Consider the following 27,957-nt stretch of genomic DNA (forward strand, 5'->3'; position numbering starts at 1 on the left):
TAACATTTTATTCTGTCACTATGGTTTTCTTGCTCTGGTGACATCAACTAATTTGTACTGCTTTACAGGGAATTTCTGTGCCCGGCTTTTTAGCCAGAGTCTTGGTTTCTTTACGCTGCTTTTACTCTTTTCTGTCAGACTGCATTTCTTGCAGAAAGAAAATATTGCTCGATATTGATTCCATTGTGCCAGCTAATTTCAGGCTCTTGTCCTGCAGATCATCTGAAGAGCTGTTCAAAATCTTGAAGGATTTTCTAATGCAAAATCCACAAATAAAAAAACCCACACAATACTGCCCTTCAGTTATCTAATCCTTTAAAAAACTGTTGGAAGTCAAATTATCAGGCTTTTTGCAAAGCATACATGAACGAGTAAACGATTTTCAAAAAGCTCCTAAAATTCTTGGATTTTTTGGCCTATATTTTTTTTTTGTGGGTGTAAAATATTCATATTTTGTGGAAACAGGGCAGATACACCAGTGGAGAGATTCAGAGTTCTTCTTGATACTGTCCCTATAGAACTCAATGGAATTTTGTAGAAGTAATAAGAAATCTCTTAGTTTACTTTCCTGTAAATGAAGAATATCACATTTCAATCCCTTTGCTTCCTCTGTTTTGAGAAAACAAGGTACATCTGTTATTTTAATTTCTTTTTCTCCCCAGGCTGCTGTGAAGGCTGGCCTCAAAAGACAATTATTCTTCAGTACTTTGAGCCCTAGGTATTCTGAAAAATAAGAAATGAAAATATCTAACTAATGCCTTTCTTCCCTTTACACAAGCTATAGCCCGTCCACCTTTGAATTCAGTAATGATTCCTTCTTCAGTGATCCCATCCTGCTCTTTGCCTGCTTCACCTAACCATCTGTTTTTAAATAGCACAAAGCTGCTTTGGCTCCATGCTAGAATTCCTCCTTTGCCATATACTGTTCTTGCCATGTGAGTCAATGCCTTCCTAATGTGGATATGGTTTTATTTATATTGATTTTAAAGGTAAAATATTTTTTCAAAAACATTTGAGTGCAACCTGAAGGATAAAAGATTGTGTCAGTAGAGGCAAATACCTGCATTGGGTTATTTCAGCATGAACAAATCAAGTTTGTCTGATACAGACACCTAAAAGCAGAATCTCATAATAGTAAAATGCCAGAAAATCTTAAGAAGGAATCACACTGCCAACCCTGCTTATAAAATAAATTAAGTTTACTAATGATTATATTTCCCCTTGTACCTATACAGATTGCTCAGAGTTCCTGTTCTTCGGAGCTGAGATGTCAAACACATTTCCTGACAGCTCCAGCTCACTGTTCATTATTAATAAGTTAAAACAGTGTGGCTGTTAGCTGTTCTGTAATTTGTCCAATGAGCTTAGGAAACAGCCGCAGCTTGAGGAGGAAGAGCTGAAAAGAACTCACGTATAATGTGATAGTGGCACCTGAGCTCCCTCTGCCCTGTTGCCAAGCTAATGGCTGTCACAAAATGAAGGTGCTCTGCCTTCTGCTTTGTGGCTCGCTTTGCTGCTGTGTCCTAGGAATGGAGCAGTTAGGACCAAAGATGGGAAGTGATCCTGGTGCTAATGGGTATTTGGGGAAAAGGGAATATTGGCAAACATGGAAGGCAAATAGGTCAAAGGGATCTCTCTGTGTTGAAGTGGGGGACAGAGTAAAAACAGGGTGATTACAGCAGTTCTTTTTGTTTCTTAGTTTAATTTTGCAGCCCAAGATGGTTATCTAAGAATCCTGAAGTACTTGCCTGTTTTGGTTTTTCCTTTTTTTTTTACCCTAATCCACAAGATAGCTGACAGGGTAATTTGTCTCTTATTACTGAATAGATTTAGCATGTTTACTTAAAACTATTCATGCTAAAGCCCATATGAATATGTAAGAAAATGATTCTGTATAGCAGCTTTTATATGAGGATTGAGGTATTACCACGCAGTAGTAATGAAATCTAAAGATACAGCTAAGATAAATGACAGGAAATTATACATAAAAATAGGAGAATTCTCCATAGAATAAATCTAAAGCTTATCATAAACAAAGAAAAAAATAAAAGGAACAAGAAGAAAGGTAGAGAGAAAAAGCACTGAGGTAAGAGGAGATAAGCATAAAAGGAATTTATATCAAGGAGAAAAAAAGCCTAAAAAGACTATACAGTGCAAACCATTTGCCCAGATGTGAAGGGATACACATGTTCAAGATTATCTGTATGTAACAGCTGAGTAAAGGCTTCTTTCTTCTGAATGTCTGCTGTAGTGAGGACAGCCCGTGTTATTGTCCAGTCAGTGTTATTACAAACCGATGCACTGTAAGAGATTTTGGCACTTAGGCAAATGCTGTGGAATTGACATTAAAAAAAACAACGAGCATGACAGGAAAATCATGGTAAAGTGAAAAGTATGGAAGTTGAAAATAACCTTCTTAGATATCAAAAATAGCCTTGAAAAGTAAGAGGAAGCTAACAGAAGAAATAGAAGGTTGTTAAGAACGTAGGCAGGTGCTAAGTACAGAAGCAGGATGCCAAGAAAGTAAAATGTTATATTAAAAGCAGAAAATGAATTTCTCACTTCCAATTAGGGAATAGCAGGGACTATGACCAGTATGGGTGGGCACAGACGGTCATTTATCTTTTGGAAGAAAACACAGGGGTTGCCAAAAGTCTTGCAGTCTGAGACTTTATGTCTCAATTTACTTTCTTAAGGGTGACTTAGCAAGATTATCTAGGATTTATTCTTGAAAGAGATTTGAGAGTAGATCACATACAGTACCGTCTGTTTCTCTAGCACTTGTCTCTGAACTGGATTGCATAAAACAGAGAATTTGGCTCGTAAGGGCAGGTATGAACGGAACAAGGAATTTAAAGAAGTAGAGGTCTGGTTAGAGATAGAGATAAAAACATTTTAGGGAAGAAAAAAAGAGAAAACATCAACAAATAACACATAGAAAGAATAAATCTAGCTGGAGAATATACTGCTATCAAAGTAATCATGAGGGGATCAAGATACCAAGAAGATACTATTTGCCTATTTCAGAAAGGTCAGCATGAATAAAACAAGCAGACAGACATAACAAGGAAAAGTGCCACATTCTTAAAAAATTTGGGTGAGATGAAAAATAGCCATAATGTTAAAAACAGAATTGGAGACTTTTATTGTAAGAAGACTGTTTTATTATATGCTCATTTGTGATTCTAGTGAGAATAAATGCAAATAAAAGATCTCAGAGAAGACTTGTAGCTGCTATCACCAGGGTTAGAAGCTGGATTTAGGGAGCTGGTAAACTGAAGACAATTTGAGTCTAGAAGACATATAATGTGATATTAAAAATAGAGTAAGACTTGGACTGGAAGTAAAAAAGCTTAGATCTGGCATTCCATCTTAGGCAAAGTAATACATAAGCCAGCAGATCTGAGGTTTCCATTAGGCCTTAAAAATCATTGAAATACTGGATGTATTGGATGGATTCTGTCAGAGATGCTCATCATGCACAGTTTCATTGACAGCAATAAGAGGGGTTTTTTTGGCCATGTTTACAAATCTGTAAAGATGTGTGCATTGAAACAAAAGGCAGTGATGTCCTGAATTTTGGCATCTGAGTTTGCAAATAGAGAATTTGCAACAGGCTTTCACCTGCTCCAAAATTATCATGATACCATCCTCATTCTACTTGGTTCTGACCAATAGCTGCTATTTTGCTGCTATTATTTGTTATTTATAGGTAATTCCAACATGATGTAGAGTACAGTTTTATATACTGAAGTTAAAACTCCTGTAGCAATTCTGAAATGCTTATGCTCTCCAAATAAAACACTACACTGTACAAATCCAGCAGATTTTTGGAGTCTATTCATGGGTTTACTAAGAAGCTGCTTATGTTTTCTAGCAAGGGAGTTGCATTGACAAGAGTTTGTTGACAAAGCCTTATATTGCAACAAATGCTAATTGATCAGAAGGTCATAAATTCATAATCTTGATTAAGTTAAGAATTAAATTGATTAATTCTCAATGAAATTGAGAATTTCAGCATATACGAGCTTCTGCGCTGGGACTGAATATGTTATTAGTATCTAAGCAAGTACCGAAGGGAAAGTTTAACCCAAGCAGAAATTCCTATTTGGAAAAAAATATTTGGACAATTAGACTTGCCTAAAAATGAATCCTCTTCTCTAGCTGTGAAGATTATCGTGTCAGCTAACAAAGCTTCTCTGGGAGAAAGATAAGAAACAGATGCTGAGAAGCAGGCAGATATGGAGACATATTGTCATATTTATTTATTTGTCTTTCTCTCCAAGTCTAGCAATTAGTTCCTGAAAAATTCATTCTGTTAGAGAAAAACAACAACAACTCATTAGTAATTTCTTTTTACTTTTCCCTTAAGTTTTGAGAATGATTTCAGGGTTGTGTAGCAAACTGTACACTGCATATTCTGGCCATTCTCAAATATTACTCTCTGAATAAACTGAGGTGTGTACTGCATTTGGGGAAAGATCTTGATTGCCAACAAAGTTAAGAGTCTGCTAGAAAGCAGCAAAAATATGGGAAAAGGGTCTGAAATGTTGGATTTTCCCAAATTCAGCTTAGTTTGCTTTTATCAAAATTGACAAAAGGTAGAATATAAAAATTTCATAATTAAAAATATTAACATCCTGACAGATGGTTATATATTTAGTATGCCTTTCAAATTTGTCGCTTCTCATTTAAAAAGAGCATCTAAAATATTTGTAATCAGCTCAGATTGTTTATTGACACCTGCACAAGTTCATGATCTTTCACACTCAGGACTTTCATCTAAGAAATGAGAGACAAAGCAAAAAAAACTCTATAAAAGAACATATGAGGTACTCCTTGCTTCTTACTACATCCTGCTTTTGGGGGACAGAGGAGGAGTGCTTAAGGACAAGGCTAAATTGTCAGATAGAGGTTAGAGGAAATTCAGCTTATTTGAGTTCATGCCTTTCTTAACAGGGACTTTGAGTCAGAGTGTTCCAGTTCTGTCACAAAGATACAAATGGTCCTGAGACAGATCAAGAGTATAAATAAGCTTCTAGATCAAAGCATAAGGCAAAGGTAGTGAAGATGAGGAATCAGACAATAGCTCCAGAGGACTGCAAGGTAGGTGGACAGCAGGCAAGTCTTACTGAACACACCAGGCTGTGGCACTTTGCTCCATACCTGTGGAAAATCAAGCTAACTGCCCTCACTGCAAGCCGATGTTTATACCACAGTGTCCTGGCCTAGATCTCATCTAATTCAGGCATACTTTCCTTAGATACCTGTAGTCATCTAACCTACTTCTGATATGTGCATGAACAAAGAGCTGTCATGCCAGGTACCACCTCCACGGCACACTGTCAGAGCAGGAGTGAAAACCTGGGCATAACATCAGTTTTCAGTATAGAAAACAAATCCAAACACACACCAACAGTCAAGCAGAAGAAAAGCAACATGCAGTTGGCTTTCTAGAAAACGTGTCGTTTAGCAATACCATAGGAGTCTATTGACTGAAAATTCAATTCAATCAAAAAATGTTCCTTCTCAGGCCATGAGTCGCTGATGTATTGTTAGAAATTCTGAATGTTGTTGATCTGGTTGTTGTATTGAGGAAAAACAAGATAAAAGCGAGAGTCAATAAACCCTGAGAAATGAGGAAAACGTACATTTGTGGACTTAACAGATGGAGATAGGGATAGGTTCCAATTATTAAGAAAACTTACTTGCTAAAATGACAAAAATATTTAACTTTTGAATTTCAAAAATAATACAATTCTAATATAATTTAATATGAAATTGAAACTTGAACAAAATGAAACCCTCATCGCTTAATAGTAAAAGCAGTTATTCTGCTGTCTGTATTTCTTACTTCTATGACAGGTAAGGAAGAGAAGAGAGCAAGAATCTTTGGTTTCTTTTTGTGAAATAGAGGTTCTATTATTCCGAATCTGGTTCTGGCTGTTTTATAAAGATTAGCTGGAAAATGTGATAGCCTCAAGTTTTGTGAGAACCCCCTCATCAGTTTTCACAGAGCAGAAAATCCTTCCTTCTCTGTATATGATCAACGTATAAGCACTGTTTTTGAAAGGTTAGTAGTTGTTACGGTATGTCAGCAGAATCTTAATTATGTAAAGTAATAAATTTAGCATGAGTAATTGTAGCACTATTAATTTTAATTCATGTTTCAAGAGTGCAGAAACATATACAGATAGTAGCAAACTTTTTGAACTGCATTATGCTAAATTTTTCCCCAGATTAATTAAATGAGTGCTCTTTAACTCTCTTCGTGATCAACCATAATCAGGCCTTTCATTTCACCTTCAGGCTCATGTTTTCCTGACTGATGGTACTTTCATTAAATTTCATTTCTTTCCCTTGCATTTAAATTGTTCCTTTCTGAATACTTGAATGAATACTTGTTGTCCATATGAAATTGTGATCACGGAGCTCTTATAAACTGAAATAAGTTTTCTCACTCTGAGGGCTGAAAGTGTTAGCTGCTTTAGCCAACTTTTACTGTGATAACTAAATAAGAATATCTGTGAAATTAGGCAGTATTTTCATACTTCATGGTTTGTCAGTTATTCAAACAAACAAACAAAAAAGGAACAAACTAAGGAGAAGGACTTTGGTGTCCTAATGGACAACAGAATGGCCATAAGTCAACAGTATGCCCTTGAGGCCAGGGCTAGTGGTATCCTGGAGTGTATTGAAAAGAACATGGCCAGCAGCTTCACTCTGCTCTGTCCTCTGAGGCCACATCTGGAGTACTGTGTCCAGTTCTGGGATTCCCAGTTCTGGGCTTCCCAGTTCAAGAAAGTCAGGTAACTGCTGGAGAGAACCCAGGTGAGAGCCACAGAGATGATGTGGAACTGCCCTGGGGCACTGCAGGTAGGAGGAGTGTGAGAGACCTGGGGTGTTTAGCCTCGAGAAGGCTGAGGGGGGTATAAACAGTGAGCTTAATATGTTTAGAAACATATTATATGTATGTTTTTATCACTGTTTATAAATATGGGAATTGTCAATGGGAGCAGACTCTTCAGTGGTGCCCAGCAACAGAACATGAGGCATTGGGCACAAACTGAAACACACATAGCTCCATCTGAACATAAGGAAAAACTTATTTACAGTGAGGGTGGCAGAGCACTGGATCAGGCTTCTCTGGAGATGTTCAAGACCTGTCTGGATGCCTAACTGTGTAATATATCTATGGCACGGGGCCTGCTTCAGCAGGTGGATGCACTCAGTGACTTCCATAGGTCCCTTCCTCCTCTTTGATTCTGAGACTATGGAATATGAAAGCATTAGCAATATGGACTTCTTTTTTTATCACCATTGTGTCTTTTGGGATGGCTTTAACCACAGCTGTGAGCACGGCTGGGGTCCTTTAGATGGACACCTGTGCAGTGGTCAACACCCACAGCCAAGGGCTGCAGTCAGGGGGAGGTTTGGGACTCTTCACCCGCCCCCGGGGCGCTGCGCGACATGGCGGCGCGGCTCCCCGCCTCTCGCCCGCCCCTTTCTCCGCCTTCTCCCTCTTTGGCGCCAAACGGCGAAGGAAAGCGGCGGGATGAGCGGCCATCAGCCCGAGCACATTAACGGGTACGCTCCTCCGCCGGCCGCGGGGGCCGCGCTGAGCGAGGAGGGGCACGACGGGGCGGAGAGGCCGCGGGTGCTGCCGTTTTCGAGCTCTCTGTGCGGCTCCCTCCCTTGGCACCATGCTGCTGGGCCGGGGGGGAAGCGCGTGTGCTGCTCGGCGGGGGGAAGCGTGACGTGCCTCGGGGAGCACCGTCCGCATCTGGTACAGCAGCAGTTACAGGCAAAACGATGAGGCCTTGTGCAGCTAATTGGAGCTAATGCAAAAAGTCAGCAGGAGTGCGTGTCCCATTTTGCTTTTGGGGAACAAGGCCATAAGGGTTAAGGGTGCTTTTTAAGAAAGAAGTACACGCTTGGCCTTTTACCCTAATTTTTGTGAGCTGAGGGGCAAAATACCGATAGTTGATTTTCAGTAGAAACCAATCCTGGGAGAAAAAGAAAATACAATGTAGGTGAAGCATTGTGTAGACCTCACCTGGAGCACTGCGTCCAGATAACGCTGAGTAGCATTATCTTCGTGGCTTTCCCTTCCTATTACTTTTATTCATAGGTTTATTTGAATTATCACAAGGATAAAACTTATTTGCACTTTCTGTAGCAAGCTGTAATATTTTTTAGAGTAGATATTCTTCATGCAATTCTAGAACTTGCAATTGAGTGAGAGGAGGATGATCAGCTGCCCAGAATCTTTCTGCTTGATTTTCCTGTTTGTGCTACGCCACTAGCCAAGTCCTTGGCTTCTGCTTCATCAGAAATGGAGTGTTTTATACCCATTTCACACTCTTGTGTTCCTGTGCAATGAGCTGAAGGAATAATGTAGCCAAACGTTGTGATGTTAAGTAGAAGTAATTGAGTGAGAGTTTATGTGTGTTTTTTTTTTCTTTCCATGTTCTCTTTAATGTGAGCCTTGTGCTCATTTCTCAGATACGCTTCTCTTGCTGTAAAGCTGGTGCTCTGAGGGGCTTCACTCGCATAGTGTTTTCTATTATAAGAGAACTACATAGTAGCTTTTGCTGTTTTTGTTTTGTTTTTAATAACAAGGTTTATTACCTAATAAGTTAACAGAAGGAGATCTCAGGATCTCTCAGTTCTGAGTACTGTGGTTTTTCTGGAGAGCTTTTCCCAGAGTGTGCTGTTTGGTGTAGTTCTGCACTGGGTGTTAGATAGCTTTGTTGAGAGCTCTGGGAGGACATCACTGTGAATGTCACTTACTTAGGGATGTAATAGAGTATTTATTTGAAGTCTTCTGGGGTTTTGAAGTGTGAAAATCTACTTTTGTGATAAACTGTAAATAATCACTCAAATGAGTTAAAACATTTTCTTCTAATTTCAGTTAACCTGTCCACCTTCAGTTTGGCAAGAAGTGTATAAGGGGTGGTCTTTAATTTCTGCTGTGAATTTCTTGTGCTCTAAACTCTTTTCTTTGTTAGCAGGACACAGTTCCTATTTCTTGGACAATTCAAGCCAGTTTGAGTACCCTCATTTTTATGTTTGTTTTTATAACAGACAATTTTTGACACTGTTTACAGTGTTGTCAAAGTGTGAGAGAGGCCTGCTGGTTGCACAGAGAATGTATGTTTCTCCCATCTTACACTGAGATGATGGCCTTAATGATAATCCTCATTCATTCCAAGAAGAAGCCAAAATTGCTTACTTCTAAGGTGCCACATATAAACCACTCAAAAGCAGTAATTTGTCTTTGGTAAATAGAGCCTTGTGGGTTTCTAAAGTACAGTTCTATTATGTACTGGTGTTCTCTTCGCTTAAATAGTGTAACCTCGGTGTGACAAGCTAACTGCAAGCCTCTAACACATGCTATTTTATGGGTTTGGTTATAAAAACAATCATTAACAAAATGCTTGTCTTCCGGTGTTTGTGCTTGGAAGGCGCTGGCATTAGAGTGGCTGCGAGATGTCTTGCTGTTTGTGGTTACCCCTGATGAACTATTCTGCATGGCTGGATGTTGCTAGAAGGGTATCTCAGTCTCCTTCCTCTTCTTTTTCCTAAAACATTTTAAGCTGTCTTCTTGGTAAGAGGAATCCAGGAGGGAAATTACTGCACTTCTGTCTGAGGATGGCCAGAGAGCTGTTAAAATCATTACATTGTTTTGGTTTTCAAGCGTACCAATGTTAGGTGGGATTTGGGGGGCAGTTCTTTGGGTTTGATATTTTCCTGGAAATTAAAATCTTTAAGATATTGTAAAGAAGGTGGGGAAAAAAGAACAAACAAAAGCATCTGACTTTGCCTTCTATTTCTGAAAAGCACAGATACCTTCCTGTTCTGTTTTATGCTGTCCAGGAAGTCTTTCAACTGAAAGGAAGCAAGAGAAAGTGATGTGTCACTTCTCCCCTGCCCCTTCTCTCAAATAAACCCCTCAGTGTAGGGAAAGAAGCAGTTTTTCATTCACGTTTATACATTCTGTCTAAGGGGAAAGTTCTTGAACCCATCTCATCAGCTTTTAGGGGGCTTTCATAATGGTCATAATCTCAAGGGAAGCTTAGCATTGGACTATCAGAATGGTTTACAACCTCAGACTGTTGCCTGTAAATGTTGTCAAAAGAGGTAGACTCACAGCAATAATTGTACAGGCAGAAACGAATGACTGCACTGGAAGCCTCCAAATAGAAATTTAGAGAACGCTTGTCATAGGCAGAAGTACAAAATAGCTTAGATTAGAGGCTTGCAGTTAGCGCAGTCATCACAAAAATGATTATGTTGTTTGAGTGAAAAGAATGCCAGTACAAGATATACCTGAATCTTAGAAATACACGAGGTGTTATCTATCAAGGATAAATTGCTCTGTCTTTATAGCTCAGTGCTCTGAATAGCTCAGCCTTCTTATCTAAAACAGAAATTTGCAACCTTGCTGGGTTTCCTTTCCTCTGAAAAGAAATGTTGCATATATAAGTTCCTGGAAAGCATGTAAAGCTGATGATTTTACTGGTGAATAAAAGGTGGTCTTTGTGAGATTCTAATCCTTTAGATTACTTTAAACTTACGCTCATTGAAAGAATACAGTCTGCAGTAACTTCACCAAAGTGTTATTTACTGATGGCTGCCTTTTTTCTGGAAACTATAGTTTTGGCAATGAAGCAACCTGTAAAAAACGAGAGGATTATCTGGAATGGCCTGAATATTTTATGGCTGTTGCGTTTCTGTCGGCACAGAGAAGCAAGGACCCAAGTTCTCAGGTAAGAAGGCAATATATAAGAGAAACATAACCTAATCTGCCTTGCACATCACATCAGATGCACATGTAGCGCTTCCAGAGTTTTCTTATTAGAAGTCATTTCAGTATATAGCTTTTGAATTTTTAACACGATCAGCATTTTTTGTTACAGAAATTGTTTTATTGGGTCTGACCTCGTGTATAATTCTGTGTGTACATTTGTAGCTTGGAGTTTTGTAAATGTTCTCTTCATCTGAAGGTTAAAATGACGCATACATTTATTTTTTCCTTGTAAATAGAGTTACAGTTAGAGGAGGATATAACTACTGAGAGTTGTAGATTGCAATTCTTATTATTTTTTTTTAAGATTCATCATCTCAAAAGTTCCTTTTCCTCACCTACAGGAGTATAAAAATTCCTTCTTGTTTGTTACTGCATTCAAGTTGTCTCTCTCTCCATCCTTTACTTTGCTGGTGTACCTCTCTTGCCCTTATATTGATTGGAGGTGCTAGATAACCTCTCATGAGACATGCAGTTCTGCAGCACCCAACCAACCTGTTGGTATTCCTTTCTCTGAGAATTTTCATGAAGAAGATCCCAACAAAGCAGTGGATTAAAATGCATGTAAACAGTCTGCTCAATTACTTTCTGGCTTCTGTATCTTACAGCTTTCAGTTCTCCGAAGTATGTTTATTTAGGGCTAAATTCTTGTTTACCCAGTGCCGGTTAATAAACACATTGTGTAAATAAAAATCAATGTTATTGCTGTTTCAGTACATCTAAATTATGGACAGAAAACTTAAAATTCTTCATCACTTCCTCAGTCTAAAAGAAGGGCTGTGTGCAGATTTGGATTAAAGCAGTAGAAGGTGGGAGTTAAAGTGTCTGGTGGTTTTGTGTGTGTTTGCATAAACAAACCATACAGGTTGAGTGCTTATCTCTATCTAGGTCAGAACTACCACATTTTTGTTCAGTCTTCCATCCATTCTTTAGCTCCTGCTGCTGCTTCTATTGCACTGGAAAAGCCTGTCTGCTTTGGAACTTCTGCATGGAACTGTTAGTTGTGTGCTGGTTCTGCTCCCTGAACTTGGTTCACTTTGTAGTCAGATGAGAAGCAGTGCTGGCAGACTGAGTTGGAGACTGTGTGGCTAGAGGGTAGCAGGCTTGCATCTGCCCTGCTCTGCCAGCTGGGTACAATTGTGACCTTGTTTATTTTAGCCTGGTCACATTCAAGACACAGTGATTTATATAAGATAAAACTCATATCTCTTACATTTGTAGGACTGACTTTTCAGGTCTTATACATCAAGAAGATAATTTTTGCATGCTGCTGGTACTATGTAAGTCTTATTTTTTTTTTCAGGTTGGTGCCTGTATTGTAAATTCAGAAAACAAGATCGTTGGAATTGGGTACAATGGGATGCCTAATGGCTGCAGTGATGATGTGCTACCTTGGACAAGAACAGCAGCGCATAGATTAGACACAAAGTATCCTTACGGTAAGGCTACTTGTAGCTGACAAGTCCAGCTTCCCACATTGTTGTACAGGAAAGGTCATTTAGTAAAACTTCAGTCTCTTTTTCTTCCACTCTTCCGTCTCTGTTCATGCGCTCATATATGATATATCAAAATAAAAATCACAACTCTGAAAGCGAATTAAAAGTATTCATGAAGGGCTGACTTCCTTATGAAGTGTGTTTCTAAATGGTTAGCCATTTTGGACAGTGTAGTGAAATCTTGCAGATATAATGCAGCTTATCAGCACACAGTGCATGCAGATGATTGCTGTTTTGGTGTGTTTATCTCCATGGAAATTACTGAAAGCACATATATGCAAAACAAATAATTAATCTAAAGTACTGGTATTAAAACTGCAGTGGTTGTTAGAAATCCCAGTATTCAGGTGTTTGTAGAATAGACGATACATGTTATGACTCATGAAGTTGAATTTTGTCTTAAGTGTATGATCACATACTGTCATTCCATGCTTCTTTTTATTTCGTGTCACAGTAAATCCTCACTGCTACAAGTGAAGTGAATTTCATTGTTTATTTCAACCTGTGATTTGATTCACCTTTACTAAATGGAGAGAATGAATGAGGGGCAAGGACAATTTCGTGGTAAATAAAGCTGAGTGCTACTTTGGATTGTATCTTCACAGCAGGCTTAGTCTGGCCTTCTGCAAGCCTGCTTTGAAGGGTCCTCTGTGGTTATTGGCACATCTATCAAACAGGGCTGCACAGTTAGACCTCTGGGCCATGTGTGATTTGCAGGAACCAAAGAGGATAGTTCTCTGAGCTGCCTGAGGCTTCACTCCATGAGGACTGACTGTTGTTGGGCATGGAAATAGTATTGAGAGCTGCCTTGCAGATTTCAGTAGCTGATGTTGGGGATGAACTGTGGTTAGGACTAACAAAGAAGGGGGAGTGTGTGCTGTCTTCAATCCCTCTTCATGCTTTTACTTCCACACCAGCTCCTGTTGAACCTCTGTGGGGTGAGACCAGTGCAGCAGGAGCTGTGGGAGCAGGAAAAATGGGTAGTTCCTTCATTTTGTGCTTCATCTTAGCTCCTCCTGGGTTCAGGAGTGGACAGGGCAAGAGCCACAAAGCCAAATGAGAACCCTTGAGAATTTCTCCCTTGCATAGGTGAGGGGAAATGAGCAACAGAGTTTGGTTTTTATAAAGGTACTGACTCCTCCGATAAGAAGTATTTATTTCTGTCCAAGAAATCTGTTTTCTTGTTTGTAACTTCTAAAAATTGATGTGATACAGAAACAGAACTTGCATTAGCTTGGAAACTTCTTGTGTTCATCCAAAGCTCTTTCTAAACAGTGATATTACATTTTGCTATAGCATTGAAGTGAAAGGTTATATGCTGTGGTTCAGCTCAATCAATCGGCTTTGTATTTGAGTTCTTACAACTCTTATACTTGTCTTTGATCGGTTCACCGTTTCATCATAAGAGCTCTAAAACTCACTCTTAAATTCTGTAAGATATCTTCTTATTTTTCATAAGAGATAGCAGCACCAGCTCCTGCCAAATTTTAACATCTGCTCTAAAACACAGAAGCTCTGGTTTTACATATAATGAAGATACTATAATGGTTCAGCATGGTATGACTGCTTCTTATTTATAGGGTGTGGAAACAAACATTAGCCCATTGATTAAAGATAAAGCTGAAAAGAGAATATTGATTTTGGTTGAGTCGTTACGCTTGCTGTAAGTTCTCAGCTCTGAACTATGATCAGTGTGTGTGGTCTTTGGGACTTAGGCATGTTCCAGGAGAGATGCAGAAATAGGCCTCTCAAATATAAAACTCATCGATTTAAACTAAAAAATTGTATGGGATTTGTGGGAATGTTTTATACAATAAAACATGAGTGTCTTTAAAATTTTATTTTTAGTTAACGCTGGCTGCAAAAGCTGTGGAATGTTTCTTTTTTAGCAAGTAAAAAGTTAATATGCGGCGGTTTAAAAAATGCACTTATCAGTCTTGATAGCCTGGGGAGATGAGTTCATTTCTAGGAGTTGGTCCAACTTGTGCCTTTCCAAAGAATCTCAGTCTTCACCTCGTTAAAAAACATCACAGCTTTGTAACAAAGTGTCTGCTGTGACGAATTAACGACCTGTTTTGTAATTCACAGATCATTGAAAATCTAGCGGTCTCTTATTAATCTTGATAGCACAGTTGACAGACCAGGCAAATATGTATAAGAAATAAAATCTGCTTTAAAAAATTCTGGTGGATTCAAAGCAACACATAGAATTGCTGCTAAAATCTCATTAATCTGTCATGTTTTCCTTATTGCTTTCGCTAATTATCACTGCATTTGTGTAAATTGAACTTTTTAGTTTGATTTTTCTTGACTATCTTGTTAAAGGATAGTACAGTCTTACTGTGCACTCTGTGAGCTTATCATGGCAATGCTGGTGCTGACTCCACTAGAGCTAGGGTGTTATTATGTAAAGATGGTAACTGTGCACATACCAGCACACTAACCTAGAAGATGTCTGCTAGAGCTCTTTTATGCATCTGCACTGCTACAGAAAAGGGCTGAGGTTGGATTTTAGTGTTGACCTCATTGTTTTAAGTGCTCCATTAGTTTAGCATAAACATCAGCTCACTTTTCCTATGTTTCGGACCACTCCAGAGGGCTGTCTCCAGAACAAAGCCTGGGTGTTGCTCTGAGTGGCTCCCTCAGTGGCTGCTCCAGAGTGCAGGGTGGAAAAAGGGCTGTAAGAAAACTCTTCCTATTGTGCAAAACCTGCTGAGACAGTATGCTTAACCTTCCTTCCTCCCTCAGGCCGTACTGGGGGATATGCAATGCATACTCTGTTTCATGCTGTGAAAGTGCGACTGCAGTGGGCTGCAAAAAAGTCATCTTACTTCTTTATGCAGTTTGAACTGAAACATACAAAATAAATCTGTGCTGCCCTGGGACTCTTGAGATGTGGAGCTGTGTGGAAACCCGGGACCATGTTCTATGTAGTGCTGATGGACACCTGAGTAAGATGAACATGAACTAGCATATGCCAGTTGGCCTTAGGGCCAACGGTCAGTCCCTGGCCCTGTCTGTGTTTAGTGTTACAGACACAGCAGGGGATTGGGCCCAGCAGCTATCCTTGCAGAACTGTGTTAGGTGATCCTGTAATAAATTTATTGTGCTCCAGCAGAACAGATGGATACGCTGACCCCACAGCTCAGATCAGTTTCACTCTTTTATGGCTAGAAAACTTCCTATTTCCATGCTAAATTGATGGTTTTATACATTCTTGTGTATGCTAGCATTGTTCTTTTAGCTTTTCTACTCAGTGCCATCAACCCTTCCTCCTTTCCCTCTTCGCCCATGCACTTACTGATAACAATGATCTTTTGAACTTTTGTTTTAAGGCTAAATGAATCCTGTCACTCTTACACTTTACTACATCTTGAGTCCTATTGGCTTGAAATTCCCTAGCGTCACAGCTATCTGTGTCTGCCACAATGTAGTGTACATTGTACATATCTCGCCTGCGCTGTGAAGTGTGACTTCTGCACAGTGCAATGTTAAGGAAAGGGGCTTTGCTTGATTAAAAATTATTTTTACCCTTATCTAAATGTAACCTGAGCTGCTACTGAAAGAAGGCATGAAACTGCTAGGTAGTGCTCACTTTACCTTAGAGGATGCAAATGTTTGTAAGGTGTTTGGATTATACAGGAATCATGATGTAAACCACCCACAGTGATACTCTGTGTTCCCTATGAGAATCTTGAAGCCAATTAAAACTTTTCATTTGAGCTGCAGAACATATTTGAGCAGGTTGGTAGTGTAGCCTTTTTACTTCAGAAAGTAGGTAATGTTTTGCTCAACGCTATTTTTCACAGCACAAAATCGAGCTTTTGTTGCTTTGTGGGAACTGGTTCTTTCCAGGCTGCCAGTCAGTGACAGAAATGGGGATGTTTCTGTGCACCTCAGAGAAATAGAAAGCTAGTTTTGAACACCCACTTCACTAAGATGTTATTAAAAGCTCTTCCTAAAGCTTTGTGCTCAGTGCAGTGTAGGGGAATTTCTTAATAATTAGACAGAATTCTGGCTCTCAGAGTCAAAAGTGAGTGCCCCCTGTTGCTGCTAGATGAATGCAAAGCTTTGATGGTGCATTATTTCTTCTCACTGATCATTTAAAACACTACATTTTTCTCCTATTAACGTAAGTCTTACTACTGATGCTAGTTGCTATGCTCCTGTTACGCCCTCTGTCTCCACTGTAATCTAAGAACATCTATTTGACAACCAGTCTCTAATTAAGAGGGTTTTAAATTAAAATGACTGGCAAATATAGAAACCTCTAAGCAATAGAGAAAATACTGAGTAAATATGCTTACAAATATTTATACAGGTTCAGATACGATAAAATATGTGCTGTGGCAGAAAGTATACTCTAATTGAACAGTACCTGCTGTGTAAAATGAAACAAACTGTTAGCAACATTTTGTCGTGTTAGGATTATGAGCTTTTCGTCAATTTTTTAAAGAGACGAACGCCTGAAGATATTCAGGCAAATGTTACTTTGGTAGAAGCTGTTATTTTGACAGCAGAAAACTTGATAAGGCACTGTGAAGAAGTGTGATGCACTCTCTCCAACTGGCAGTGCAAAGCCGAGGCTTCCACTGTAGTGGGGATGTATAGGAGATGCTCTCCACCTATAGCTTCTCGCTCTCTTGTCCTGCATGGATTTCTTGCTAATTCTAGTGTCATACACCAAATATCTAAGAAGTCTGGGAATTTTGAAATAATTTCTCTTATTCCACTTGCCCCTTGAGGAGCAGCCGTGTGTTCTGTTGAGATTAGTGCAATCTTGGAGCATGATGTTAAGAATGGATTGGATTAGCTACTGCTTTTTAGGTTCTGCAAAGGGCTTCCCTGCCTGCTCCCAGCAGATTTTATGTGATGCTCATAAGTGGGTTGGGTAGTCCCCATGTTCACTTCCCAGTTCTCCTTTTTCACAGAACAAATTATTGAGGTGTGGCTGTTCCCTTTTCCTGACTGCAGTCTAAAGAAGCTAAGACTCCAATGAAATCTGGTCATGTTAACCCTGCCTTCCTACCCTGACCACAGCAACTGCTCATAGAGCACACGGAGCAGGAAAGATTCAGCAGAAGTAGCTGTGAGCAGCATCAGCCCAACATCAGTGTTCTGTTTTACACTAACGCAGTGAGCAGCATCCACCCCCACACTTTCACAAAGGTTGTAATAAGATTGGCATCATTCTACAATTCCATAACCACAGTCTCCAGGGGCTGTCATTGCAGAGCCAGTGCTTCTCAGTAATGCCTCAGTGCCTTCCACAGTCCTTGCTGTGTACAACTTTAGGTCCGGTGAGTAGAGGGTAACAGGCAGGTAGAGCTTGGACTAAGTTGGGATGGACAAGGGGCAGAAGAAAAAGTGAAAATTCTACCAGAGGACTGAAAATAAGTGGGCCAAATTACATAACTCCCTGTATCTGTTCTTGTGCAGCTTTTTGTTGCAGAACACCTTGCTAGTAACGTATATTTGTTCTGGGGGCCTGTAATATTTGTCAAGTTGGTTAACATGGCAGGAGAAAATCTTGTGTTAATAAATAAGTCAAAACATGTTGCATGACGCTCTATATGCATTTAAGTATATTTCCTTTCAATGTAACACCATATTTAGTGCATAAAGTCTTCAAATTCTTGGTCTGTGTTTGTTAGTAGTTAACTACATAGGAAGGTTACTTCCTGGAACCTTTCCTTTGATTTCTATTTCAAATATGGTGTGTTACAGTGGTCTATACTCCAAGCTCTAAATCAAGCCTGTAAGGCTTTTCACAGTATTAATAAACACTTTGAGTAGTCCTGATTGTTCTTATAAAATCACTGACCAGAACAGTCTTAGAAAGTGGGAAGAGTAGTTCTGGCACTGCAAGTCAGGAAGAACATGTTCATGGTAAGTGTTTAATACTGAAAAATGACCATCAGTAGGGTAAGGTTGTCTCTTATTTAAGAGTAGGTTTAAGGATGGTCATTAGCTCATATGCAACAAGAAAAGATAGAAACACAATTAGTAATTAATACTACCAGAAATTAAGCAGTTAGTCCTCTATTTTTTCCCCCTCTCATATACATCGTAGTAGGTGAAGGAAATGTCACAGGACACACTGTGTTACTGCATGATTGTTTCTTCAGCTAATGAAGTCTTCAGAGAATACTTTTCAAGCCACTTTTCCAGCACAGAAACCAATCTTCAAGACCTAATAGACCTCATATAATGTTAACTATATGTGAATATTATTAAAAAATAAGCCCAAACAACTGGGGGTCCCCGGAGGATATTGCAGAAATTCTAGTTCTAATGGTTTGCTTAAATAAACAGCTTTCAGATTTCTGAATGCTATGAACCTGTGCAGGGTTTCTTTAAGACAGCATCTTACTGTCTGAGAGGGAACAATATTTTACTAATAGTAGCTGAAGCTCTTAATAGGTTAGAAAACTTTGTAACACCTTAAGTGGGAACTACTCTCCTTACTACAGTTAGGGATTTTGAAATCCAGGGTTTGACTTTTGTCTCTTTAAGTAATACTCTATAAGGATTACTCTATAAGTACTACTCTGTTACTCTATAAGTAATACAAAGTTGGTCAGGTCTGTAAAATAATCTGTTATCTGTAGAATTTTTTTTATCTGTGAATGGATCAATGGTCACTACCTATTTGTCAGAGGGAGAAAAAGGAAGAAGAGGGAGTGAAGAACTATGGGACAAAACCTGAAAGTATTTGTCTGATGCCTATACCTTATTATGGCCCATCTCACCTAATATCTCTTACATGTTTCAGTAGCAGATGTATAGGGAATGTATAAAGCAAAGACACAATATAATAGTTCCCCAGAATAATTTTCCAACTTCAAACTAGTGAGCCAGAAGGGTTTTGTAATTAATATCCCAATAAACAAGGGGGGGAAAGTACTGAAAGAAAAAGGACTGCTTTAATCAATGCAAACCTTTAGTGTCCTACTACTTTGTGCATTAAGGAATATTTGGTTGAGCTACAGTGTGCATGACAAGCCCGCCTCCTCTGGTTTTTGAAACTAAATCCTGCCAGCTTTGCTGGAGAGTCCAATGCTTTTTGTCTTGAAGCGATTGCTTCTTCCATATCATCATTCCTGCGCCTTCTTTGTCTCTCTTTCCACTCTAGAGAGTCATAGTTGTTTTTAACTTCAGATTGTGTTAAGATAGTCAGGAGGCAAAATATCTCCCTCCCTCACTCCAGCTGATTATCTTTTATAAGTTATTTTTGGCCTGAAATTGCTTTTTCTTGGGAGGAGGTTTGTTGTCGAAAGTCTGGTAGTCTGTAGTTTCTTAAAGGCTATTTCTCATCAGTGCAGGAAGAAAGTTAGTGTGGTACTAATACTGAAACGTATCTTTTTTTATGGCTGAAGGCTTTTAAATTTTAGTAAAGTAGAAATATTTACTGAAAGAATTAGGGTGTGGGATTTTTTTTTAATCATCTGTAACCCCCAGAAGAATAATTCTGTGGCTATTGCTTTGAAGGCTGTATAAAATTAACTCAGTAATATATATGGAGTTAAAAGCGTTTTCTGGGTTTTTGAATTTAAAAGTTCACAAACTTTTATATCTTGTATAATTGACGGTATAAGTCTAAAATACAGTGTGATGCAATTATAATAGTAGTAGAAATAATAGTAACAGAAACCGTGTTTTTTTTTTCTTTGTTGTTGTTAATTTCCTATTTTTACATTGGTTTCTGGCTCTACTTTTTATGAGAAGACACATTAACAGTGTAATTATAGTGATTCTGGGGGCAGCTTGTCTAAGTTGATGCTGAGCTTTCTTTAGTAAGTGGTTGGTCCTTAGTGACTTGCCTACATGGGAAAGTTTGTGTGCTGCATGTTAGGCTGTAAAATTCCATGTAGACCTTTAGCACATACGGAAAGCATTTCTATTCAGTAACAATTCCTGCATGCTGAATGTGCAACACTCAGATATCCTTTGTGTGGCGAAATCACGCACACGGGGTCACTACACAGTTGCAACCATATTATGAGTGTGTGCTCATAACTTTGCCTGTTTTAATTTTCACGTGTATGGAAGGAAGACAACTTTTTCCTTTTTTTCCCCTTTCTTTTTAATCTGTTCTTCAAAATAAGCAGCGGAAAAAACCTCTGCTTAGTGTTGTCTGCACACACAGGTCTCTGGCTCAGACCCACACTTGAGTGCCTGTTTGTAGTGTCAGTCATGGCACCAGACAGTTTCTCAGCAGACAGATGTATACGTTCTGCAACTTGCTGTCATTCCTAGGTGTAAACAGGAAGCTGAAGCTGAGACCCTGCTTTCTAATGGTTTTCATTAGAAGTTCCTGGTGGATAACCTAAACTGAGCTCTCACCTCTTTCTGTAACACATTACATGCTCTACTGATGTGTACTGCATAACAAGTTGAACCCCCAGTCGCCATCTGTCCAGAAAGAGCCATTGTGTAATGGAGGAATAAGGCAGAGTTGTCTGTTGTTACCTGGCCTATCTCAAATCCATGGAGAAATAGAGGACTTTGTTTTCTTGCTTGGGAAGTCTGGCACCTTTTAATGAGCAGTAAACTTGCTTTAATATTAAAGCTGGGACGTTTTTATGGTTGAGTGTGTCTTGTGTATTCTTGGGGTGAGAGAATCATGCAGCAGCACTGAGCAGTTCTGGGACCCAGAGGACAGAGCTGCTCAGTTTTACTTCATGATTCTCCTGCCTTTAAGAGCGCGCAGTGTGCTCTTAATAACCATAAGAATGTTCCTATCTGTGCATGTAAACACATAAATGAGCTGTTTTATACTGGCAATTAGATACTCCAGAGAGTTGTGAAGCTGTGAGATATTGCTTCACTTAGGGTGGTTGCAACTACTTGGCCCACAGCCTAAGGCTTTGTTGCCTGCTATAGGTGTGAGCAAATGGCAATGCTAATGTGCTTAATGATATCATTACTAATCAGCAGCCTGGTCAGAACAATTGACCTTCATTGATCTTGGTATTTCTGCTTTTATTTCTTCCTCTGCCCTTTATGACAAGCTGTGTAAGCTATTTGCCTTTGAAAGGATGTAACACTTTAATTTTAGTTTGACTGATTTATTTTAATGAACGATATTAGAAATTGTTTTTTTGTTTTGTTTTGTTTCTCCAATCAGTGTGCCATGCTGAATTGAATGCCATCATGAACAAAAACTCAGCTGATGTGAAAGGGTGCAGCATATACGTTGCCTTATTTCCATGTAATGAATGTGCAAAGCTCATCATCCAGGCAGGTAAGGAGTAGTGCCAGACTGATTTGCCAGTGTTACAGTGCTGCCTTCTCATTGGTATCATGGATGTATTTGATATTAAATTGCTGCTGTTAGATCTAAATTAATTGCACTGTCAACTTCATACGATGCTACTTGTGGGTTGTAGGGTTTTTTTTTGCGTCCTAACGGTGCCAAATTTTTCCAGTGCTAATTGCATCTTCTGTGATTCTAAGCGTGCTTCTAATTTAGGTTTGTAACTTCTTAGACCAGGAGCTGCCAAAGAACAACACAGGCTTTGCATATAATTACTGTCAATTTTACTGTGCTCTGACACACTGAATGGAGTAGGGCAGAAAGAAATAAACTTCTGCCATGACAAAAGGTCTGTTGGGAGTATATACATGAAATTTTAATTTGAACGTGATGCATGGTAGATATTTGAAGATTTTAAAATATCTTTGCTCATAAATGTCATAAGACTTCTATGATCCTACTTTAATTATGTCTTTTATTACAATTGTTATAAATCTGTGCCACTGCAGATAGTGTGCTGGCCTAAATGCGCTGACTTTTTTCAGATTAGGCATCTGCAATAGGCTGCAGCTCCAATGAAAATCTCCTCTTAAGCAGAGGGTCTGTTTTGTGCATTGAGTAAGGTCTTGCAGCCTTCGCATGCATTGCTATTCTGAGGACTTCCTCTTGCCACTAATGGACATCAGAAAGAAGAAAACAAAGAAAAGAAGTAGCAAAGAGAGTACTTAACTCTTTTTTTTTCTGTGAGGTTTGAAGTGAAGAGGGGTGAAGGTGGAAAGACAAGGACATTCTTTATTTGTGCTACATTTCTCTTATTTACAGAATAAAAATCAAGTGGTCTTCAAAGGCAGATTTGCTGCTTGGTTTCAGCGTAGTCACTCATCCTTTTCCTTATGCACTTAGGTCAACAGAAAATAGCATCGTATTGATATTTATGTTACCTGGTAAATAAAGGAAGGTGATGTTGGGCTCTGAAGTGTATCTTGGGTCAGCCTTTATATTTCTTCTGTAAGTAGGGCACAAATGGTTAATTTGTGCATGGCTCATTCGACTGTTTGAGGCAATATCTGCATGTTAGGTTTTGAACTTGGAACTGAAATTTACTTATTGAATGGAGAAGAAAAAAGCATCCTTTTATAGCTGTGTATTTGGAAGGCGACTGAGATTCGGGGTTAAGTTCTTTGAGAGGAATTTCATCTATATTAGGTAATAGGACAAGTTTTCAATAGGTTTTTGCAAAAATGGTTAATTTCTATTCCATCTGTCTTGAGGCTTTGCCTGCAAGTTTTTGGAGCTGGTTTTCTGATGTAAACTTAGGTGAAATCAGGGAAAACATTTCCTAACTACCTGAGAAAAATGCCTTCCCAAACAGCCTGACCTTACACAGACCTATTGTCATGTGCAAACTCTAAGCAGAGGTGTACCAAAGACTTCTAAAGTATGTGGATGAGTGCTGTCTTTTCTGATTTTGTGTGCCAGTTTTTATGTCATTACATTCTTTTTCCCCCACACAATTCTAACTTTTTTTTTCTTTTTTTTTTTTCCTTTTTTTTTTTCTCTTTATGACCTTTCTAGGCATAAAGGAAGTTATTTTTATGTCTGACAAGTATCACGACTCTATTGAAATGACAGCGGCACGGCGGATGTTTGATTTAGCTGGTATTGTATACAGGTGAGAGAGCTTGGAATTAACTTTATTTTTATTTTGGAAAGGTAGAAAATTGTGAAAAAGACCAACTTTAGGGCAAAAGTATCTTCCTTTGCATTGTACAACTTTTTATTCTGTTAGCAGGCCTGTTCTGTATACCCACAAAAGATACTGGGTTGACAGACAGCAACATTGTCTTTCCCTTGTGTGTTGCTAAGGTTGAATTTTGTAAAGTTTGCATGAAAAAAAATATCCATTTGGAGTATTCCTTTTCATTCCTGGACTTTTCTTTTGAGAAGAAAATTTCACTTCATTTGCCAATGAAATTGTGAATGTGATAGTTTGTTATGTTTTACTTGGAGAATCATTGCTGACCTTGGTTTGAGTAGTTTAGACTTCCCAGTGAGTTCTTAGAGTCCCTTACCACATGAATTATCCTATGTGTGCTACTGAAATGACCAACTTATTTTACATGGATGACCTGATACCTATTGAAAGCTCAGTATCTTCTTGTTGCAGTCAATTTGGGCAGGTATCAGATCAGCCACCTGCAATTAATTCTTGGCGCCTATAGCTGTCCAATCTTCTTTGGTCAGCATTTCTTGTGAGAGAAGGATAAAGTCTGGAATATTTGCCTTAAAGTAATGAGAAACTGAAAAATGTTTGAAGAGTAGTTTTTGAAGGTGCTGGCAGAGATACCTAAAGACAATCTGTTCAACAGCTAGTTTGATGGCAATAACATGCTGTGGGTGAGGCTAATTATCCGGTCAGGGAGGCATTGCAACTCTGGAAAGTTTTACAATATTAATATAAAGACTTCGAAAAATTTGCAAACATAACAATTCTGACAGATAAAATTTTATGATGAAAGGTACCTACTGGGTTGAGAAACATCCATGAAAAAATATAGCAGTACTTGAAATTCAGTTCTAGTCCTTCAGTGTATTTTGTGCCTACTAAGACTGTTGGACTAAGAAGCATAAATCATTCCCTTGCAAGTCAAATCTTGTAACTTCTCCAGGGTGAGAAATGTTTCTTGTATTTCAGACTGCTGTTCTGGACAAAGTACGTTCTAGTCTGTCAGAGTTTCTGTGGCCAGCAGCATGAGCTTTCCCGTGATGACTGTTCTTTATTCCTGTATTGATTATTAAAGATGTAGGTTGTATTTAATGAATCTCTTGAACTGAATTGCAGAGCTTAATTAGGCACTAAATCCACACTATTTGCATAATCCTTTGTTTACTGGTAGACTGTAAAATATATGCTCAGTCCCCAAATACCTTCCTTGCTAATTGCTGTAGCAGATGCTCTAATGATAATAAAAGGAAACAATTTGTGGCTGTATTAATTTTATAATTTTAAAGTTACAATTTTTAAATTATTCCCTCTTAACTAGTTCGGTTTTTTCCCCCAGTGCAGCACACAATGTGATCTATTCCCCTAGCAAAAAAAAAAACCAAACAAAACAAAAAAACAACTATAATACACAGAGGCAAAGTTTGAAAATGTTATTTGAAAACATGGTGGGGAAAAAATGCCTTCAAAATATTTCTCAAAATATATTTTAGATATTTTGTATGAATGTGTACATGTACCTATGCATATATAAATGTATACAGTGTATGAAAATATTTATATGTATGTGCATGTGTGTATATATACATACATACATGTATGGATAAAATATTTGAAATATTTGAAAAAAATCCCAGTGCTGGTAACATGATGCTACCACCTGCAGCTAAGTTGTTAAAACTTCTTTGACTCCTGGGTAATTTATGAACTCCAATAGCCAAAGAATGTACAGGCTGACCCACCCCGTGTGTCTTTTTTGTCTTAGTCTTTCTTGTCCAGGTTTCTCGCAGTGTGGTGCACTATAATTGGCTCCCGCAGAGATGAAAACTATGTGAACCCAAGGAGGGTTTTTTTCTTCAGAAATGTAGCTGGAGCTAAAGCAAGCAGAATGTTTTAACTACTCACTTACTAATACCTGTATTTTTCTTTATTTTAGGGAATTCAAGCCAAAATGTAACAAGATCATCATCGACTTTGATTCAATTAACTGCAGACCAAGTCAAAAACTTCTGTGAATTAAGTCCCATTATATCTCTAGAAGACTGATTATCCTTCTCTAAAAAGCTGCAAATGCCTTTCATCATGAAGTTACTTGCAACTTTTTAATGGCTTCTATAGCTAAAGTAGACTTCTAAGAAATGTAAGGCATAAAATGTTCCCCTCACTTCATCTTGTCATGTGGAATCTAAATCAACTTAAAATTTTTAATGCCTTTATCAAATCTGCTTTAAAAGTCTAGAGACGTGGAGATGAGACAGTATAATGAATGTACAGAAAACTGTTCTGATTCTTGCTGCATTCATCACTACATGCTCTGATAGGCTGTCAGCATTGATTTAGACTCAGTTAAACAGCAGTTTTTATTTTAACCAGTAGTACTTTCAAATATGCTAATATATGTTGATCTCTCCATTGGATGTGTGGATCTAAATAGTTAATCCTAATAAATGACAAAGTGTTATCCATACAAATACTAATCTTCTGACTTGCATAACACTAGTATTTTAAAGGGCTATACAGATTGAGGTGTATATGGTATTTTATTGTTGCTACCCAACAAAAGGAAGTTGATTTTTCTGTTAATTGCTATCTAACACTGTTATACTTGTGGAGTGGTGAGAGAGGAAGTTGTTCTGAGAATGGCTGATGCTGGAGCAAGCTTTAGAGACCTTTTAATTCTCTGTTTTTACCAGGACTCCAGAAATGAAGGGGTTAGAAGGAGTAAATAATTTCTCCCTTACCTTTGGGACTCTTATTTGGAATAGGTTTTCATGTGTAGAAGGAAATTAGTTTATTGGTCTAAGTTCATTCTAGATGATCCAAAATAGTTCAGTCTTAAAATTAACCTGTAAGGTAACTCAATCATTTTTTGTCCTTTGAGAGAAATTGGAGATACTCAGCCCATATCTACATCCGTGCCAAAAGAGGTAATTATGATGTTAGCTTGTTTCCCAGTGCTGGCGTAGTACTTCCATTTTCATAAATGTTGCCTAAAATAATATCCTTTTTAATTTTATTTTGAGATCTGGGAATATATTTTGTGTTCCTTTTCTCTAATTTGATTTTTTTTAAATTAAATATGCCTAGTGGCTTTGTTTAGATGGTGTTTTTCGGTCTATTTTTTTTTCTTCTAAGATGTGGTTATACTTCAGTGAGCTTTTATTTTCTCTGAAAAAGCTTTGTTTCATATTTTGGGACATTGTGTAATTTGGCTTCATACCAGTATTATTAAAGTCTTATTAAAATCTACTACACTGAAGTAGACTCATTATTATAACTTTAAGCCATGCGCTTGGTTCCAGAGTGCTGCTGCTTTTGCAATCATTTGCAAAGCATATTTTGCGCTTCTGTGATATTCCATAAAGTGTGAAACACTTGGCTACTAAAGGGAGCATTGTCATGTATTATAAGATGTGCCCGTCTATAAAGTAATTTCTGACATTCTCCTTTCTTCTCTACAACTGCTTTCCACCTCTGAATTGGTCTGTGGCTTACTGCCAGAAGAAGACATTTGCACATATGTGGAGGGGGAGGGTGAAAAATGAAAAACTTCATTAATAAGATGTCACTAAAACAGCTCGTGCACATCTTTGTCTTTGCTCTGAATTAGAACTGGAAGCGTTTCTAATTATACCGTTCTGACAATGGGACAGAGGGGAGAGAAGCTGCAAAATGTAGGGTTTGGCAGTAAAATCAGTGTTTTCTTCATAGATCTTGGTCCAGACTTAGAATATGTACGTATTGAGATTTTGGTTAATTTAAACAGTTTTATATAATGCCTAGGATAATGAGAATGAATCGTGTACATACAAACTCAAGAAGTGTTTCAACCAAAGTTGGAGTGTACAAGTATGCTCCACAAGTACAGTAAACTGTGTTTCTGCTCCTGAAGCTCAGGTTCAAGACGTATGGAACCACTTGGGATGGGAAGGCAACTAGAAGCCATGTAGTCCTACTGTTGAAGAAATTACAGTTGGCAATAAGTTGAATCCGGTTGCTCAGGCCTTGTCCAGTTGAATTTTGCACGTCTCCAAGTGTGGGGATTCTCCAGCCTTTCTAGTCACCTGTTCTAGTACTTTCTCCACACTCACTGCATTTTTTCTTTTACTTTAGTCAGAGTTTCAACTGCTACTGCTCGTGTCTCTTGTCTCTCATCCTCTTGTACCTGCCTGAAAAAGGTGTGGCTTCCTGTTCATAATTACATGTTAGGTAGCTCAAGTCAGAAGCTGGGTTCCCTTCACCTTCAGCCTTTTACTCTGCAGGCTGAATGAATGCTGCTCTCATTCTGTCTCATGCATTACATGCTCCACTTCTTTATCATCTCCCTCACAGTCTGTCTGGAGAGCCCAAAGACTACACAACTCCAGATGTGGTCTTAAAAAAAAAAGTCAAATAGAGGAGCAGGAATACTCACTTCTGTTAACCTGCTGGCTCTGTGCTTCCAAGCAGAGCCTGGTATGTGATAAGCCTTCTCTGTTGCAAGGGCATCTTGTTGTTTTGGCTACCTTGGTCCTTGTCTGCTTAGGAGCTTTCCATCCATTGTGCACTCAGCCAGTTGTCTTACATGTTATTCTATATTATATTCAAGTTATTCTCTTCCTGGTGCAGGACTCTGCATTTGCCTTTCTAGACTTGATCAAGTTGTCATCAACCTTTGCTCCATTTTGAA

General features: G+C 38.5%; 1 protein-coding gene across 1 annotated transcript; it reads left to right on the top strand.

Annotated features, from left to right (window-relative positions):
* The first annotated feature begins 7,258 nt into the window (after positions 1 to 7,258).
* Positions 7,259 to 26,537, top strand: DCTD (dCMP deaminase). Its single transcript, XM_015861417.1, has 6 exons — positions 7,259 to 7,587; positions 10,661 to 10,772; positions 12,114 to 12,249; positions 21,437 to 21,553; positions 23,141 to 23,237; positions 25,225 to 26,537. The coding sequence occupies exons 1-6, from the start codon at positions 7,274 to 7,276 to the stop codon at positions 25,301 to 25,303; spliced, it is 855 nt and encodes a 284-aa protein (XP_015716903.1). The 5' UTR covers positions 7,259 to 7,273; the 3' UTR covers positions 25,304 to 26,537.
* Positions 26,538 to 27,957: the final 1,420 nt, after the last annotated feature.

This window comes from Coturnix japonica, chromosome 4 (genome assembly GCF_001577835.2).
Source record: "Coturnix japonica isolate 7356 chromosome 4, Coturnix japonica 2.1, whole genome shotgun sequence".
NCBI lineage: Eukaryota > Metazoa > Chordata > Aves > Galliformes > Phasianidae > Coturnix > Coturnix japonica.